The 20,221-nt window shown below is 35.8% G+C and overlaps 1 protein-coding gene across 1 annotated transcript in view; it reads left to right on the forward strand.

Annotated features, from left to right (window-relative positions):
* The window catches only part of Ccser1 (coiled-coil serine rich protein 1), a 1,130,812-nt gene that overhangs the window by 585,624 nt on the left and 524,967 nt on the right, over nt 1-20,221 (forward strand). The window contains 1 exon segment of the mRNA XM_028889267.1: nt 11,723-11,800. Coding sequence (XP_028745100.1) covers nt 11,723-11,800 — 78 coding nt within the window.

The raw sequence follows: 20,221 nt of genomic DNA on the forward strand, positions 1-20,221 counted from the left end.
GTCAACTACAAGTTTATAGATGAAAATAAATGGAGGTTAGGTAAATATTCATGAACATTTCTCACAGATGCTATCTCATGTTAATAAAAGGCTAGGGAACTGGATAGCATTTCTGACAAATAGAAATGCATGTTCAGACCAAGATGCTAAAAGTAAGGCAACATTTAGGACTTAGAGTTTCCAGAAATTCTTCTGGGCCCTATTGCCTAAAGCCACATTTACCATTCTTCCCTAATTTCCACAATCAGTTTCATTACTTCATTAATTTCTCACAATGTAAGATTTAACAAAGAGTGAAGCTGAACTATATGAGCTGTAAATAAAGTAAATCTTAATTTCTACATGAAGATCAATACATCTTATTTGCATCAGTAATTCCTCAGGGACAACTGTGATTTGTGCCTATTCTCCAATATCTTCACCTTTGTCCCACTAACTGCCCCACTCTCTTTATTATATCTCAAGGCATTTACACAGCCTGTTATTACTGGAACAACCACTGAGCCCATTTTCTTTTTCTAATCTGTTCCTCCTTAAATTTATGTACCATGCAAATGCCAGCCATTTTACAGGGATTCTCACTTTAGCAACATTAAGGCCAAAATGGAAAACACATGTGAGCTGTCAAATTCACCACTTGTTTACCAATGCCACTCAAACCTCACCTATCCTCACTCATTTCCTGGTTCTTTCTTTATTCAAAACAGTACTGAAGGCTGAAAGTGTGCCCAGATTTTTTTAAGACAGTTTGGAGACTCTCTGGCTCTAAAAACGCATGACTCTTCCTGTAAGGGGTTAGCACACTAAGGCAAAAGTCAGGCTAATTATAGACAAAAAGACTAAGAGAAAAATGTTAGCGATGGGATGGATGTTAAAAAGAAAAGATTAAGAAGTAGAAGTACCTATAGACTGGACTCTGTCTTTAAAGAAGTGTTCTCCTGAGACTGTGGAGTTCCTCAGTTTGTAATGGTGCTGATCCAGTCTAGCAGCTGAAGCATTAATATGAAAAATTCCAGTGTTCTTGTGGAAGACTGGTGTGTAAGAGAAAGCATGTAAGGCAATGAAGAGGATACCAAGAGGCTTAATTGTGTAACAGAGGTATAAAATGAACTACAAGAGACAATTTTAATAATATTTCAAATACATTTTATATAGCATAATGTTTTCCAAGGTAACATGATTTTAAGTCATAAAATTATTCATAGAATTGTATTTTTTTGTACAGGCTCTTCAAAATGCAGTGGATATTGTAATTTGACATTCTACTTTTAATTAGCCACTTCTCAAGGACTGGTTTGTCAGATGTGACAAGTATCATTCATTGGAATCTCAAATTGTTCAATTTTTAACCAGCAAAATATTTATTTGTTTGCTTATTTGTTTATCTAATTTTGCTTTTTCTTTTAATTATTTGTAGCTGGAGAATTTCTCTCCAGCTCCTGTCAAGTCCCGCCAGTCCCGGAGCCCACTTATAAAATAGGCACACAAACTCTTACATTATTTAAACCATTTGGCCTAATGGCTCCGGCTTCTAGCTATCTAGTTCTTACATCTTAAATTAATCCATTTCTATAAATCTATACCTTGTCATGTGGCTCGTGGCCTTCCAGCATCTTCACATGCTGCTTGTCATGGCGGCAGCTGGCAGTGTCTTCCTCCACCTTCCTGTTCTCTCAATTCTCCTCTCTGTTAGTCCCGCCTATACTTCCTGCCTGGTCACTGGCCAATCAGTGTTTTATTTATTGACCAATCAGAGTAACACATTTGACATACAGACCATCCCACAGCACTTCCCCTTTTCTTTTCCTTTCTTTTTTCTTTTCTTTCTTTCTTTCTTTCTTTTTTTTTTTTTTTAAAGGAAGGTTTTAACTTTTACACATCTCCAAAGCCAGCTTGGTATATTTGGGAATTTGGGTGTAGCTTCTCTTACTATTTCCTGCTGGAGGGGGGCACTGTATCTTATGGAGACACAAAGAAAATTTTAGGATTATGGAGTAGTCCCTGAGGGTGTATCGTCTGAGCCAGTTGCCTTGAAATGGTTCTGGATGTTGGATCACCTGGGCCTTTGTGTCATCAGAGACCTTTCAGGGGGTCATGGCTGGTCAAACCTGATGTATCTTAATCTGGAACAAATCCATAGCCTCTGGCTTTCTGTGGAAACAAAAGCAGAGCCTCCTTTCCAAAGCAACATATCCTTATAGCCAAATTTCGAAGTCAAGGTACCTTTAAAATATACATTTTGGCATAACTCAACAGCTTTTGCAATCAAATGTTTTTCTTCAGTGACGAATATCAAAGAGAACATAATCCAGATTCTCTGTGTGGTAGCCATCTATATGTGGCTTATTTTTTTTATATTACCTTGAACCTACTGCTTTAAATTGCAGCATTTTAAGACTGAAATGGCACTGTGGCTGCTGGCTCCACCCACTCCAGCTTCCCAACATGGTTTTCTGCCAGCTCTGGGAGCCATCAACTCTCAGAAATAGTGGGTCTATGCTTCTATCAAAGCAGCGTGTAGCCCAGAAACCTCTTTTTTTTATTTGTTTTGTACTAGCAAAGGTTAAATCCACCATGCAGCTTAACGTGCCACTTGCAGAGGGAGGCCTCATTTCAGCCATACTGTAGGTTGATCACACATGCCAGGAATCCACCATAGTAGATAGTAGCTCAAACACGCAGGCTGCCGCTAACTTGAAAGAGACAATTAGGAACTGTTTTTAGCTCCATTTTAGAATCTTTTTACACAGGATTTAGGTGGAAACTCTTGCCAACACATTGGGCACCATTTGTAGCTGAAGAATTTCTCTCTAGCTCCTGTCAAGTCCCACCAGTCCCGGAGCCCACTTATAAAATAAACACACAGACTCTTACATTAATTATTTCTTTAATTTTTGAGATTATAATATAGTTATATCATTTCCCCTTCCCTTTCCTCTCTCCAAACCTTCCCATGTAGCCCACCTTGCTGTTTTGTAAATTAATGTTGTCTATTTTTATTATTATTGTTACATACATGTGTGTATGTGTGTGTATGCATGTGTGTGGTGTGTGCATTACTAAACATAAATGCAACCTGCTCATTCTGTAGGATGTTGCTTGTAAGTGTATAATTTCAGAACATCTCTTTGGTGCTGGGTAACAAGTTGTTTGTTAGGCTATTTTAACAGAAGACTGAGAGCATTCTTGTGTGATATCATCTTGGGGAGACATGAACAAAATTCTACTGACTCCAGACAGGTATCCAATGACAGATACTATCAAAGTTCAATTTGGCTACTCAATGTGTTTTATTGGGCTATTTATAGGAATATAGGTGAGAGGCTAATTACAGTACTAGAAATAAAAAGAATTGCATCACCAAAGCCAACCCCGATGGGTAATAGCTTAGAAAAGGTGGAACTCTTAAATACACTGCCCCATCTCGGGCAGCTAAGCAAATTAGAGAATGTCCCTTCCAGATGGCTCGGTTGATCTAAGCTTCTTCCAGGCTTTTTGGCTGTTCTTATTTCCTTCCAGCAACTTGTCTGAGAGTATTTTTTAACACTACTTACAGCTTGTATTTGCTTGGGGAGGTAGAAAGCTAGTGAATCTGGTCAGTTTTACATACTTCCTGAAGCTATTGAGTTGTTTACTTCCTGAGCTTAACAAGCTTCCTTTCACTTTGGAATGTTTCACCTCCCCTTAGAACACCATGTTATCTTACCTCCTTTTTAACATCTGGTGTCTTACACAGTTTCCTGGCAAGATGAACAGGATTAACTGGGAGGAAATTTGCTATATAACAAGGATCCAGTTATATTTTTAAGTTGCTAACATGTTTTTTACAGAAAAGCTGGAGTGGAGAGTGTGTGAAGGCAAGAACCAGTTAGATGACTGCATTAGTCCCCTCAGGGTGGTTGTAACAAGTGCCACAAGTGGATTTAGCACATAGCCTCTCTTCTGCAGACCAGATGTCAAAAGTCAACAAGCACAGGAATGCATTCTTCCAATTCTCTGGAAAAGGAGAATTCCTGACATTTTAGAGCTGCTTGCAATTTGTGAAGTTATTTGGCTCCACCTGGAAGGAAATATAGACAGAGGAAACTGAGCATTTTCTTAATTGAGGCCCCATCATTATGACCACTACTTCTGTCTCTATGTGGCCTTCTTGACAGCTTTTTCTGTGACACTATCAGAATGACTTTCTTCTTTTAGTGATACCACACATATATGTTTAATAGCATATTAATCAAAGGAGCCTCCTTTATTGTGGTTGCACCTTCCAAACTCTAGTGAAAATAAGGCTGTGTGCAAAGGTTCCAAGTTGGTAGACATTTTGAGGATTTTCCATTTAATCCAGACCAGAGGCTATGGGAGTAAGACTTGGTATTCTGAACACAACTAATACCTTTCTATGCACACCCATTGCTCACCTTTAGGGAACAGATGAGGGCATTGGCAGTACAAACGAAACAGATGCCTCAAACTGTGAAACAAATTGTACAGAAGTAATTAACTAATGATTTGGGTGTGTAGGTAGAAAACCAAATGATATGCCTAATATCTTCTAGTCACAACTCCTCTCCTGCTCTTCCTGATTAATCACTAAGTGCCCACTATTACTATTCTAAACATTAACATCTATGGATTCTGAAATATCTAACTCAAAGCCATCTCTTCCATGTTCTTCTTTGTGTGGACTTTGTTAATTTGTTGTGCCTTCTTGGGAAGAGCATGAACTTATAATATAAATAAATTGATCAGCCTTCCATAAGCACAAGAAACAAAATAAAAGTTGAATATCTACCACTAGTATTTGCTAGTGTTCACAAATGTGCAAGGGGTTGAGGCATATCTAACAACTTTGGATCTACAATAATGATGTTAGAACAGAGTGGAAAGCACCCTTTTGATTAATATCATCACCCTATAAAGCAAAGCCCCATGCTTTTCATTTAGAATATTATATGTTTTCATCTGGGCCGCAAGTATTCCTAATAATTCCAATCTCTAATCATTCTCACTCCAGATTCTACAGATCAAGCTACTGTTGAAATGAAGTAAACTGAACTCTTCTTAAAGATAGATAGATATGTTTTCAGCTTGTGTGATCTCGTATAGACAATCTGTTCACAATTTTCAAATGTGCTGTGCAATGTGTTTAGCTGTACATCTGGGAAAACTCATCAACAGCAAAGCATTCTCACTGCAGTGGGCTCCAGGAAGTTTTTTAATTCAGTTATCATAAAATCCAATGAAAATAAATTTCTTAAATACTTGGTACTTTCTGTTTGTCTTCGTAGTTTTGACCCATTGGTTTTGTTTTATTGTTTGTTTGTTTGCTTGCTTAATACAAGAAAATTGCAACTCCTATCTCTGCCTCTTTCTGAACCTGTTAAATCCTCACACTACTTTTCTGGAGGAAGCAAACTAAAAACTGAAGGCATTTCAGCTGCAAACATGTGTGAGCTGCAGCCTGGCATCATGAATGGGTGCTCACAGAATGAAACTCTAATTATTGGGTTCACAAATCAGGCCCTTTAAAAGCTGGTGAATCAGTGATGCTCTATCCTATCTTAGCAACTGCAGTTTTCTCATTATTTGTAAAACTATATTCAAATCACAGACTTTAAAATTTATTATTTATTTATTTATTTATTTATTTATTTATTTATTTATTACACCATAGCACTCTGTCCAGGAAATTAACAATATGGAGAGGGCCAGACTTGGATCCACCCCGACTTAGTATACACTGGATTCTCTCCTTCAGAGCCAGAATATGTGTATGAGCAACCCAATCAGTACATCAAACCCGTATCTTCTGGCACTCAGCCACCCACTCCTTCTTTACAGTTGACACCTCAGGATTGATCCAGACAGACACTAAATTGCCAATGGTCCCAGTGTTCTGGTTATTTAGGGTATGGTCAAGAAAGAAAGACTTGGCTTTTGTGTCACCTTCTTTGACCCCACAGAATCCTCTTCACATAGGCAGAGTTGTGTGAGCAATAGCAGGAACTTCTCCCAAGTCAATGGGCAGCACAGATCCATGGAGTCATTGCAGGATACAGCTATACCAATATTTATCTGAATTCCAGTGTTCACTGCTGACAGTTGTGAAACGGCTTTTCTTATTCCCTTTACTTTTGTTCTCTAACAGTTTTGCATTCCAAACAGAAAAGGATGATAAAGGAACCAAGCAGGGCTCTCTTTTCTACACTCATAGAAGCCAAAGTTGTATCATTACTGTCTGCAAAAACAAACAAAATCAAAATAGAAAAAAAGAAAAAAAAAACTAACAAGGAAAGAGAAAATATTTTCACATCTCTTTTCCAGGGAATTTAAACAGCCTTGGAAAAAAGGAAATAGAAGACATGGAGGGCCCATTGCTCACAGTTGAAGATCATGGACTATTATATACCTGTAGGCAGTCACACTCAAAGGCATGGCAGTTCACGAGCTTCTAGCTTCCAATGATGCAGCCTGAGCCATAATTGTTGACAACAGTCCTCCCTGATGCATGTCTGCCAGGTCCTCTTCTTCCTGCTCTACACTCATTGGCTTTCCTCCTCACAGACCTCCAGTGTCACTAGATCATCAGGGTCATTGTTGGTCATCCCTAGAGTTCTGGTCATGTGTACTGAAAAACACCATGACTACCATGACTAGCTTTGAACATCAAGGAAGTTGCCCTGTTATGACTGGATTTCACTAAAACATTGTCCTATGTCCTTGGTAGCTCCCAGAAAGTTCAAGGAAGTTTGTTTACCTGGCTGCTGTTCTCCTTCTAATTCTCCTAATGTTTGCACTGATGCACGCTCATTAAAGGGGGCCGGTATATGAATAATCAATGTGTGCTGTGCAGTTATAACTTTGCCTTTCTGTGCTCATTTCTAGCTTTGGCATTGTTAAGTAATCCCTGTGATTTTCTCGCTTGGTTTTGTTTTCGTATTATGTAAATAATTCTGTATTGACCTCAAAATCCAATGCATGATGATGTTCAAATTCCATTCACCCACTTAATTCATAGAATAAATTTGATCCACCACACTGTGTGGATTTTATTATAATGAATAACATTACTTTTCCATTTTAAAAGTCATCTTTTATGTTCTTTTCATGTTAATTATTAGCAGTATTTCATTTCCATCACTACAAGCTCTAGATTCATGTTAGGTTTATACTATTTTAAAGCAGACTGAGTTCTTTTAAAGGTTTTAGAAATCAGTTCTCCTAGTTTAAACCTACTCGTTGCCAAACTTCTGGAAACCAGGGATGACAACAATGATTTGTTGTTTTTGTTCTTTAACCTCCAGTAACACAACACAGTATGCAGAGGCTATTGTATGTTGTGCTAAAACTTAGTTTGATGCAATTTTGTTTGTCTATGATAACTTTTTTGACCTCTGAGTGTCTTATTCAAATCATCATGGTCCCTTCCACTACCTTGAAGCATCTTATGTTTGTATTCTTCTCTTCATTTGATAGTTTCAAGTCTGAAATTTAAGTTCTTAGAAATATTTAAAATTTTATTTTATGTATATTTTATTTATGCCGTTTGCAATGCTGCTTCAGTGACATTCAAAGCAATTAGTGCATACGTAAATGGAAAAATATTCTTCAATGGTGCCATTCCCCAAAAAACAAAGTAAAATTAGACTTGTTTCCATTAAATTTACTTCTTTTGAAATTTATTTTTTGAGACTATCATACATGAAGATTGTATTTGCATTACTTTTGCCCCTCCCCTCCAGCAACTCTTGCTGTGTACTCCTCCATCCCCTCCCAAATTCATGACCTTTTCCACTTCAATTAACTTAATTGCTATTGTTTGATATGGGCATTCAATTTTCCAAGCACCGTTCTTTGAAGAAGATGGCCTCTTTTCTCCACTCTAAGTTTTTGGCATCTTTGCCAAATATTATATGACTGTAATTACATGTACTCATATTTGGGTCATCTATTTTGTTCCATTGATCTACTTGTCTGTCTTTGTACCAGTACCATGCTGTTTTGATTACTATAGCTTTGAAGTTTAGCTTGAAATTAAATATAGTCATCACTCCAGCATTATTATTTTTAGTTAGGATTCCTTTGGTTATCTGGTGTGTGTGATTGTGTGTGTGTGTGTGTGTGTGTGTGTGTGTGTGTGTGTATGATTTTATATGAAATTTAGGACTTTTTTTTACTACTTCTGTGAAAAATGTTGTGTGGATTTTTATTTATTTGTTTTTGCATTGAATCTTTGAATTGTGCCTTGCTGTGGGTTGTCCTGTATGTTGTGAATAAATAAAACTCTGATTGGCCAGTAGCCAGGCAGGAAAGATAGGGTAGCAGGACAAGGAGGAGAATAATTCTGGGAGGTGGAAGGATGAGGCAGAGAGACACAGCCGCAGCCATGACAAGCGAGATGTAAGGTACTGGTAAACCACGAGCCACATGGCAACTTATAGACTAATAGATATGGGTTAACTTAAGATATAATAACTGGCCAGGTGGTGGTGGCGCACACCTTTAATCCCAGCACTCGGGAGGCAGAGGCAGGCAGATCTTTGTGAGTTTGAGGCCAGCCTGGTCTACAGAGCTAGATCCAGGAAATGTGCAAAGCTACACAGAGAAACCCTGTCTTGAAAAACCAAAAAAAAAAAAAAAAAAAAAAAAAAAAAAGAAAGAAAGAAAAAAGATATAATAACTAGATAACAAGAAGTCTGCTGCGGCCGTCCAGTTTGTAAGCAATATAAGTCTCTGTGTGTTTACTTGGGTGGGTCTGAGCAGCTGCAGAACTGGTGGGTGAGAGAGATTTGTCCTGACCGTGGGCCAGGTAGGACCAGAAAAACTCTAGCTACAGTGCCTTTGTGTTCATTTTTACTATATGAGTTCTACTAAACCATAAGCATAGGAGATCTTTCCATCTTCTAGTGTCTTCCTCAGTCTCTGACTTCAAGGTCTTACAATTTTCATTCTAGGGTTTCCATAGTAACCATATTGCTTAGTTTTATTCCTCCAGTTTTTCTGTTTCTTTGTTTGGTTTGAGAGCAAGAGTGTTTCCAAGATCTCTTTCCAAGTGTGTTTGCTATCTGTATGTAAAAAGACTACTACATTTTAAACAACTGTGGTTCTTTGTATTTATCTGTTTTGTGTATGTGAGTCTTTTGCCTTTATGTATTTCTGTGCACCCCATGCATTGCTGGTGCTTGCAGAGGTAAGAAAAGGGTGTTAGAGCCCCAGGCCTTGAAGTTATGAATAATTGTAAACTAGCATGTGAATGCTAAGAATCTAACTTAGGACACGGAGTGTGGGGATGATGCCAACATATGAAATTAGCATTTCTATATGGATAGAATGTGCTCTGGATACCAAGTCTATTAATGCCTGTTTTATCACTCACACACACACATGCCCCCCAAAATATGTTTATGCCTGACTATGACTCTTAGGATAAATAGAATATTTTTAGAATATTCTGCTGTGATTAACTGACATGACTATTGAAGGGATTTCATACCTTCTCAAAATTTGGCTTTTACATGTTTGCTTTGCCACATGGCTCTTCTTCAAAATTTGTGTTATAACTCAACATTATCCTTATCCTTCACTTCTGACTCCTGCTATAAAATGCATTACTGATCATATATATGGCAGTAGGTATTCTGTGGAATTGTGATATTTACAGGAAATTCATGGGTAAATCTAAGGCAGCATTAAGTCCTTCTATAGAAAAGCATAACCTAGTAAAGTCTGAAAGAGAATATAAACAGGTGAACCTCAAGAATAATTTGTTACCACTCTGCAATTACTGGCTGTACAATGACTACAGAAATTATGTATGTGGTATGTCTTCTTTCCTATATGACACAGAGATAAAATCATTTCTTTATAGCTTTTCAGAGTTGTAATATCTTTATATATAAGAAAACTAAGGTTGAAGACAAAGGAAGGTTTGAATTTTCACTTCCACTTACTGTCTTTTTTTTTTTTTCAAGACAGGGTTTCTCTGTGTAGTTTTGGTGACTCTCTTAGAACTCACTTTGTAGACCAGGCTGGCCTCGAACTCACAGAGATTGGCCTGGCTCTGCCTTCCAAGTGCTGGGGTTAAAGGCATGTGCCACCACTGCCCAGCTGTCTTGTGTGATCTTTAACTCAGTGTTTATTTCATGTACTTAAGTGACAATATTTTTAAATGACTATTGCATACATAAATTGTGTGTATTACTTGCTCTGGCGCCTGACATCTGTCTTAAACTGAATTATTTGCATCTGCTGTAAGTGGTGATAATTACAGTGGTAAAGATTACAGCAGGAAAGAAAATGTAAATGTAGTTAAACAGTCTCCATAAGTTAAAATAAACTGTATTTTTGGCTTATATGCATTTATTTATTATGATGATAGTTATGTTTTAAACTGTCATATTATCTCCAATCTATAATTTAACCACTTCGAGGTTTGAACAGGAAAAAATACTTGTACTCAGTAGCAGTAGCACACAGCACCCCAAATCAGCAAACATGTAGTAACCCAAACATCAGCAAACGTAAACCAGGAGACATCTTTTTCATCTTACCTTGACTCTCTACAAAATCTGCCATGTTTCTATAATTTATGCACACATGTATTATTAATTTTAAATAAGAAAAAAAAGCCAACCTGTGTATTTCAACTAAGAAATACCAAATTGTTAACTGCTTAGAAAGGAAAAGATAAAGTCAATGATATAATCCCATTTACAGATTTATTTGTAAAAGTTGCCTGTGAGAAACTGAATCAATTTAACCTCCCACTATCCCCCAGGGGCCTAGAGAAATTGGGATTGCTTACCCCTAGAGGATTGGGGAGCCAACAAAAAGCACAGGTGGCGGAGAACTTTGCTTTGGCTTGTTGCCAGAGGCCCCTCTTCTCTGTGTTACTTTGCTCTGATTGCTTCTTATGCGTGATCTAAGGCCACAGACAAGTTGACATCAGTGTGCTTGGATTGATGTCAAATTGTGTTTCTGACCTTTCAATTATAGAGTAGAACTTAGAGAAGGAAGCTACTCAGGAATCATTTGTGCAGGGTTCTGTCCTATCTGCTCTGGGCTCTTCACTTGTCTCAGCCTTTGTCACATTTGGACCTCCTGACCTGACTTGGCTCCATTGGCTTCATTTTCCACTGTCATATCTCTCCTGACTCTCATTAAACACTTTTTGAACTTGTAGCTATTTAGGCCCATCACTATAGTAATCTTTGTGACTTCAGTTATTTATGAATGCTATTACCCATAAAAAGCTCCATGTCACACTCGTTTCTACTTTAAGTTAGTCTGCAAATAATTCGGCTTTCTGTTCTTAGCTGGGGTGACCGTAGCTTCTCCATCCAACCTACAAACGTGTTCCAGTCTTGCAGAATTGCAAGACATACTTTGACAGTTGTGTTCAAATGCCTGAAACTCTGGGGGGCACTACTCATGCAAAAACACCACAGTCACTCTTAGACTAGAAGAAACGATGATCCAGTGGGATGGTCATGCCTGGAAAACTAAGCTGCAAATATTTACACAAATTCAAAAAATACCACCATAATTGAGTGTACAGGCACAGGCACGCGCGCACGCGCACACACATACACACACACACACACACACACACACACACACACACTGGTTCATGAATTAGAGATTAATCAAATTTTAATAAGCAGGAAATACTAGCATAGAAGCACATGGCTTACCGTCGTTGTATTTTTCTTTTTCTACTTTGTAGGAAAAAGTGCAGCATCTACAGAAGGCTTTTGCTTCACGCGTAGATAAATCCACGCAGACTGAACTTCTAGGATGTGATGTAAGTAGCTATATGAGCTTTTTTTTATAAGTAGCTTTTTTTTTATCATCTTCATTGGTCTTCAGACTTCCACAGCTTATTTACCTCTGCTGTGGTGTTCTGTGTTGACTGAACAGAATCAGACTGTGAGCTAGCCCTCACTTGTTCTCAAACAATCCCCAAATACCTGGTTGAACTGGAAAGGATAATTCCAGGCCCCAAGTGGCATAAAAAAGTCCTATTAATTTTTTTAAACCAACATCTTTTACATGCTTTTCTGAGCTAGTGAATCTTAAGACACACCAGAATATGCATAAGAATACTAGGATAATTTGTTTTTAAGGAAATTCTAATTTATTTATTTGCAATTTAATAAAGTTATTAGGTTTGCAATAACCTAAAGCCAAACATTTTTACATGCAGGCATATAAAAGAAAACCTCCAACTTGGCAAACAATGTTAAAATAATGCTTTAGCTCTCAGGCTTCAGTGTAGGCAATGCAAGTAATTTAATTAAAAGTTAGTATTTTTTCTTAATGTAAAATACTTGCTGATAGGATTGTAAAATGTGCCTTAACCCAATAATCCTCCATAAATCCTAAAGCTGGTGTAAATAACAATCTTAAACACAGCTCTAAAATTTGTGTTTTGTTGAATTGCTTTCAACTCTCCTCTGTTGAAAAGTAAAGGATTTCTCTTGCTCATCACCATCTATTGAAAGAATCTGTTCTTACACTTAGAAATGTCGATGAGTAAGCTGTCACTACTTTGTTCACAAGAAACTGGATACATTCGGCTTTGTGAGCATTTCACTCTAATGATAACATGTTTATATTTATAGTTCATGTTATCAGATAACATGAATGTAGATGGCATTCTTGTGTTGCCATGCAAACTGCAGCAGTATTGTTAATACTGCAATAACTACATGTCTCTTTCACAAATTAATCCAGTTTTGAATTCTAGGACAAATTGTTTTCAAAATTTAACATTAGTTTAAAGGTGCTAAAACCTATGTTTTATTTTCTTGGGAATTTTTCTATAGTATTCATTTTAATGTTTTCTTCTGGATGTTTAAATATTCTACAGATACTAATATCATTATAACAATGTTTCTAGCCTAGTTTTATATGTTATATACATGCTGCTAATCTTTTTTTTTGAAAGGAACAAATTTTATAATTTTAGGATAGTTTAAAATAAGTAATCCATTATTTATTTCATTTGAGGGACTTCTCCCCTCCTTGATATAACAATTGTAAATATATATTTGTGTATCAGTTCTTAGGGTGTAGATCCAACATGTACTTTAGACAATCATCTGTGCATTTCTAAGACTGGATGTCAAAGATGTTTCAAAAAGAATTATAAAAACACAATCACCATCAAACTGTTCTACAATATACATCATAGCACATGTATACTATAGGTTAGCTAGAATTCAGCTACTTCAAAGCACTCAATTCTTAGCTGAGTTATCTGAATTCCAGGAAAGTGAAACCATTTTTTTTTTTAATCATGGGATCTGTGATGTGCCTGGATTGTTAGGAAAAGTAATGCATTCTTAATACAAAGACAGGGAAGACCTATCCATATGCATTTGGGCTTGATTTGGAAGTTAATATTTGAGTACCTGCATTCTAACTGGCTCAGTGAGTCAACATAGGTAAATAATAAAAGACTTTTATGCAACAGTGTCAGGTTTTAGATCCCATTGTGAATGCTGGTGAGAACTGTTGTCTGAGGGGTGAATGCTGCCCCTGGAGAAATAACTAAGCTGTGAACATTTATAATTAGGACCCCAGCTACCTGCCAACTTTTTTGAATTTGCTTCTCTGTGGCTCCTTATATTCTTTTTGCAATATACATCTTAGCACTTGGTTTTAAAATTTATAAATGCAAATTTTATAAAGGAGTCCAGAACATGATAGTTCTCTTAAAGTCCTCATTGTTCTTCATGTGTTGAAGGCAAATCAGCCTGTGACCTGAGGTCAAGGAAGAATACTTCCTTGGTTATGACTCCTAAAGCATACCCATACATAAGCAATTGTTATGGTTTGGAGAGCTGTTAACAGAGAACAGTACTCAGTTCATGCTGATATGCTTAGCATTTCCTAGTCATTTAAATATAACACAATCTGCAGAATCAACAAATGAATGACTAAATGCACAGAAACTTATGAAAGTAGCTATATTTAACTACATGAATGAACTTGAGAGTGCTTTCTATATGAAAACTTGAGGAAAGAAATATTGTAAATCAATTAAAAATAAGGCATTGTTAGAATGATGAATTGCATGATAACTGGGACACATGTGACTCATGCACACTTCTCCAGGAACAGGAAGTATTATCCATCAACTGCAATATTTATTTGTAAATAATTTAATTTACATGTACATATGAATCACTGTCTTTATAACATTTTCTTCATAATATTTCATAAAATTGTTTTATGTTAGAATTTTATAAACACACAAACACACATATGTGTATAAAACCTCTATTCACAATTTTGCTAGAGCTTCTCAGGAAAGAAAGAAGAATTTAGTTGAAACCTTTTTCATCATCCTTGGTTCTTACACTTTCCTACCTGCTTTTTGAAGCTGACAATATCAACCACCATTTGCTGTTCATGGACCAATTGTGATCATGTATCAGAGGGGTGAATGTCAAACTACAAAAGACCAAGTCATCATTACCATTCAGGACATGGTTATTGCTATATATGCTACATAAGAAAGTAATCTATATGAATACACAATGAAATATGTTAATAAAAGTCCACTATAGATAAATTTAAAGGCTTTTAAATAAGTACACCTATGAAACAATTTTATCAGGAATCTTGAAACCGAATAATTTCTTAAGTGTCACCTGCACTTTTGAAACCAGATAGAAGATGAATGTGTAGGGTCAGGAAGCAACACTGTTCGCTATAAGACCATATCAACCGATTGGATCTTTCTGATTACATCACATACATTTAAAGGCCTCTGTATAGTACACATTATACTGTTTGTAAATATTTTGAAGCTTCAGAGCTACTGCAAATAATAATTTGATTAAATTATTTGAGAGTGAATAGCTAAATTCAACAAGGAAGGTCTTAAATATTATCCACTGATAAAATTTAGGATTTAATTAATTAAATATCTTAGCGTAATATTTTACTTCCATGCTATGTTTTATAAAAAGTTATTTTATGTAAATATGATTGACTTCAAGTATAAATTTTTATTTTAAGTAATGCATTGATTTCACTTAGATTAATCATAATATCTGTCTTTTATTGTTAGAATTTTGAGTGAAGAGATCTACTACTTTGTATATGTTTTAAATTTTAGAGAATATGTTTATTATTATTGAATGTTTAAGATTTTGATCACTTTCTAAAATGTGAAATTACCAGATATTTAATCAAATATGAAATTGTTCTGATCAGTGTATTTATTATCGATGGTTTTCACTTGACTATTGAAAATTTGTTGAATTATACAATCATTTATATTTCTGATTAAGTCCTGTATAATATATATATATATATATATATATATATATATATGTTTGACTTAGTATTATCCTGTGTTTTTCAACTATTTTAACTTACTTTCTCAAGGAAATTTGCTTTATATATGAAGTTTCTACTTATAGGCTAGAAAAATAATAACAAGATATTCATTATACATGAAGATATTGAGAGAATTTCTCAGTACAGTTTTCTGTGTATTTTGAAACTTCTCCTGGATTTATTAGATTTTGCGCTGGAGCTTCTCATGGCAGTTAATGTACAAAGAGTCCTTAAATATATGAGATGAGTTTGTCCTGTTTCTCTCAGGACAGGGATGTGGATGCTTGTCTTTTTCTGCACTGGTTGATTAGCCCCGTGAAATGTATGAGATGAGTTTGCCCTGTCTCTCAGGACAGGGATGCAGATGCTTGCCTTTTTCTGCACTGGTTGATTAGCTCCGTGTTCTAGAAAAGGAAGGTTTTGTGATATGCTGATATATTATCTCAGTTGAATAGTTGTCAATTCAGCATTCTCATTTGTTCCTAAGAACCTTTACTGTTTTAAATCTTCCTGGCTCTAATACATTGCTTCTGTCATCTTTCATAGTCAGAATGTCCAATTGTGTATGGATATGTCTTGGCACTTGCCAGAAAAAATAATGTCTTTCTCCAAGTGCTCCATTTCTTAATACTCACTCAACTCAGGTATTTCTCTTTATACATAGAAATTAAATCACATATGTAAAGAGCTATAGAGTTTTGTTTGCTTTAGGACAATTATTTTTCATATCATATTAAATGCCTGATTAAAACTTCAGTGAAAAATGCTTAGTAAACAGGCTACTTTCTATGTAATTCAGATGCTTGGCTTGTCCAATGTGGTTTTATAACACAGCTTTAGAAATCTGTTGAACTAATATTCAACAAATATCACGATTTACCTGGAACCTTTAACTGAAAAGCCCCAGATAGTCTCCTATGGAGTGGGCAATTGCTTAATCTGCATAGTTTAAGGCAAACAAACTAAGAAATGATAAAAGGTTCTAAGTGCATTGTGCACAGGGAGGGGGAACAGAGGAAGGAGTTACGGATTATGTGAGAGGCTAGAGTGGAGATGGCATCAGAAGAGTAACACAGGGATACTGAAACAGAGAGGGTGAGCTGTGTGCCTTGAAAGTCAAGAGAAAAGCATCTTTGATAGAAATCATATTATAATTTCCTGCCTGAAAACGTTTTGAGCGTCCAGGTAAGTGAGAGAATTGTTCTCTCTTTGTCACAGTCCTGGATATGAATAGTCAGATTAGCATAGAAACCACCTAGGATAAAAAGGGGACTTCTGTGCTATTAGGCCTGGGAGTAGATTGAGTGTATCAGGAAACTTACACTAGAGAATCAAAGCCTATCCCAGGAAACAGAGGACCCAGGCATCTTTTGTCTTGTCATCTGGAGCAGAGACTCTGGCCTGCTGTGTCCCATCCAGTTGAAGGAGCAGCAGACTTAGGCCTTCTTTTCATTCCACCTGAAGGAACCATGACTTAGTAACCCTCTGCATTTCCACTTGGAATAAGAAGTGAGAGTAAAGCTAAACTCATCCAGAGTTCCTGATAATCACATGTGTCTTTTCTCCTCACCTCCCCGCTCTCCTTCCCTCTCCATTCTCTCTGGAAGAACTGATAATAAGCACATTTATCCCTTAGTATCTCTGAGAGATTGCTCCAGGAGCTACATTAGAACCACTGTCATGTACTCAAGTTCTTATAAAAAGGGTCCAGTAGTTGCACATCCTGCTGTATGTGAGGCATCATCTCCAGGTCACATGCAATATCTTATGCAATATAAACAATATAAAAATACTTGCTTCATTATTTGAAGGTTGATACTTCTCAGTCACTTGCTTCATACTCTTGGATTTGAGGGTCTTCAAGCTTATCTAACTCTTGCCAATGAGAAAACTGAAATGGATTATTTTAGGGGTCAAAGATACTGAAATTTGTAGATTGAAAGTATTTAAAAATAAAGATATAAAGTGATTATACAATGTAGTCATAGTGAGTTAAGGAAAAAAGTTTCATAAATGTATTTATACAGAACTGGCATGGAAGGAGGAATTTTTAGACTATTCCATTAGAAACTTTCTTAAAAGCAAGCCACATATATCATTAACCTTATGCACCATAAAGTAAGAATGCAAGGAAATTATACTCTTTAGTGATGCTGAGTTAAGATGGTAATTACAATTGTAAATTTATGAGGCTGAATTAGTATATAGAAAATTTATACCAAAGGAGTGTAATTTGCAGTTCAGAATACTTAGAGTCAGTTCTATAAATATCAGAATTATTTCAGATTTATCATTATTTTATGAATTTTATGTTTATAAATGGATGAAATTTGAATTAATCCATCAAATTGATGTTATAGTCCAATATAGAATTATTTTCTAGAAGAAAAGCAGTATAAAAGATTTAGCATTTTCTTCAGTTTAAAGGTAGAACCTGGAACTGGATGAGCTGTTCATTTTCTAGGCTCAGGGAAGGACTAATTCATGAGAGGCTCCAAATCTCATGTTTTCCAAATCTTTAGTTTTGGGAATTAGCCTACAAAAATGCAACTAAGAACTTTTTCCCGCCGTTTTGAGAGAGAGTCTTACTAGCCTAAGCTGTCCTGGAACTTAGTATGTAGTTTATGATGGCCTAGAACTCACAACACTCCTTCTTCTGCCTCAGTGGCCTGAGCTTCCATACCAGGCCTAAAAGATTACTTCTTAGTTACAAGGGGTTTACAAGTATTCACTGAGTCTGAAAGGTTTAATTCTTCTTTTGTGAAAGCATCGATAATATTACTCATGATTATGAATATTTATGAAATGAGAAACTAAATGTTTCCATGTAAATTAGAAAGTATGCAAATATCAGTGGATGTGAGGGTGTATATTAATTTTTGCATCTTTGAAAGTTTTTGCTGCCACCATGCTATTTGACTAAACACACAAACAGAATCACATCTCTATATCACATATATAAACCATACAATCTTAAATTTTGCCATTTTAAATATAATAATTACTGTTTTGCAACAATAGTAGAATATAATTTTCTTTATAGTTTAACTAACTGAATATCACTTAATCACATGAGCATTTTAATGTACCTTTAAAACATATCCTGTTAATGAATAACCTTGCCACATGCACACCCTCTGACAAAGAATGTTTTGAGAATGCAATAAAGCAGTGTGGTCCAACTACAAAATCTACCAAGACATATATTTCCATAAATACCAAACTACATGCTCCTAAAATATTCTCTAGTCAGCATTTATGATCAAGGATAATGATGGAAATAACACAAATACTTATCGATAGAAACCAGTCCATTACCAAATAGACGGTTGTCCAGGCAAGAAAGAAGATGAAATATCAATATTGTCATATAGAGACATCTTTAGACTACTAATAAATGAATGCAACTTAGGATTCTATCATGTAGTACCTTGTTTTATGCTATTTAATTTATATGCCCTACCGTAAAAAACGGAAATAATAGAATGCTTATGTGAAAAAGTAAGCAATGTAGTGCTATGGACTAGTGTAAGTGAGATCAAGGAAACATCCTTTGGACCCAGAAATATGCTTTGCATGGAAAACAGGAAAGGAAGAGATAAAAATTATGTGACGTACACAAGCTTAACGGATCATCAAACAGTACCATATACACCTTGAAAAGTGAATTTTTAAATACGTTTTTCTACACATTTCTCTGGTTATGTATCTTCAGTGAGCTTTCTTTTGAGGACCAAGAGAATTAATCACTATACACTTCATTCACAGTAGTACTACTCTGTCCACTGAAGCTATAGCTTCTGAGTGCTAATTTGAAAGCATTCAAGCCTTGCAGCCTCATTCACAGTATGCAACAATAAGCCTTAATGTCCAAGAAATGAGCAATATTCTGTGAGACAATGGACAAGTGTCTCTTAAAAATGCTACTAGTATATAATATGTGCATACTACACACACACACACACACACACACACACACACACACACACTACATGTCTCATTAAACTTTGCAAGGGTAAAATCAGAATTTCTTAAACCTAATGATTGCTCAGATTTTTCATTTTCTGATAATGGGATTTTATTATAGCACCCACTGTTCTCATAGAGAACTGTTCCACAGACACTGCTCTATCACAACCTGCTGTCCTGTGCCTCAGTTATTGAGTGCCCTTTCTTATGATATTTCTTGGTGTGGACTCAGATAAGATGGTTTCTCTTTGTGTGGAATTCCTTCAGAAGCTGCCAATATTGCTTTAGAAGCCTCATAGTTGCAGATCTGATATGTTGTTATATTTTATATACTGATACGTGGCACACGTGTGCATGCGCACACACACATACACAGATATATCCTTTATATTGGTACATAACAGTCTTGTACTATTGATTCTGTGATCTTGTAGATCTTCTCACAACAATTTTACTGTGATTAGGAATGAGTAAAGTGTTCTATACTTCCTAGACACTGCACTTCCTTTCATGAATAGTTACTAAGTGGATTTTCTTGTTTTAATATGTATGAAATAGTTTGAAATGTTTTAATTTCCTATCATGTGAAGTTTCAGCAGAAATGATGGACTAAAGAGTAGGGCAATAACAGTTGAAGACTATGGAAATCGTTCTGAGTCTTAGTGTTTAAGGCTCAGATAGTAACTGTGGAATACGCAATCTTCAAGAGAACCTTGTGCTATTTACCTATTACGTAATTTTCTTAATGTTTTTCCATTGAAGAATGCATAAAGAGTTGACAAAAACTCTATTTTCTACCTGTTTAAAGAAAGGAAAAATTATGTCAACTATCCATCCTTCCATTTTACATTACTAAAATATATATTCTTTGTGAATGCTAATAACACATTTTAACATAAAA

Source organism: Peromyscus leucopus, chromosome 3, assembly GCF_004664715.2.
Source record: "Peromyscus leucopus breed LL Stock chromosome 3, UCI_PerLeu_2.1, whole genome shotgun sequence".
In the NCBI taxonomy this organism is placed as follows: domain Eukaryota; kingdom Metazoa; phylum Chordata; class Mammalia; order Rodentia; family Cricetidae; genus Peromyscus; species Peromyscus leucopus.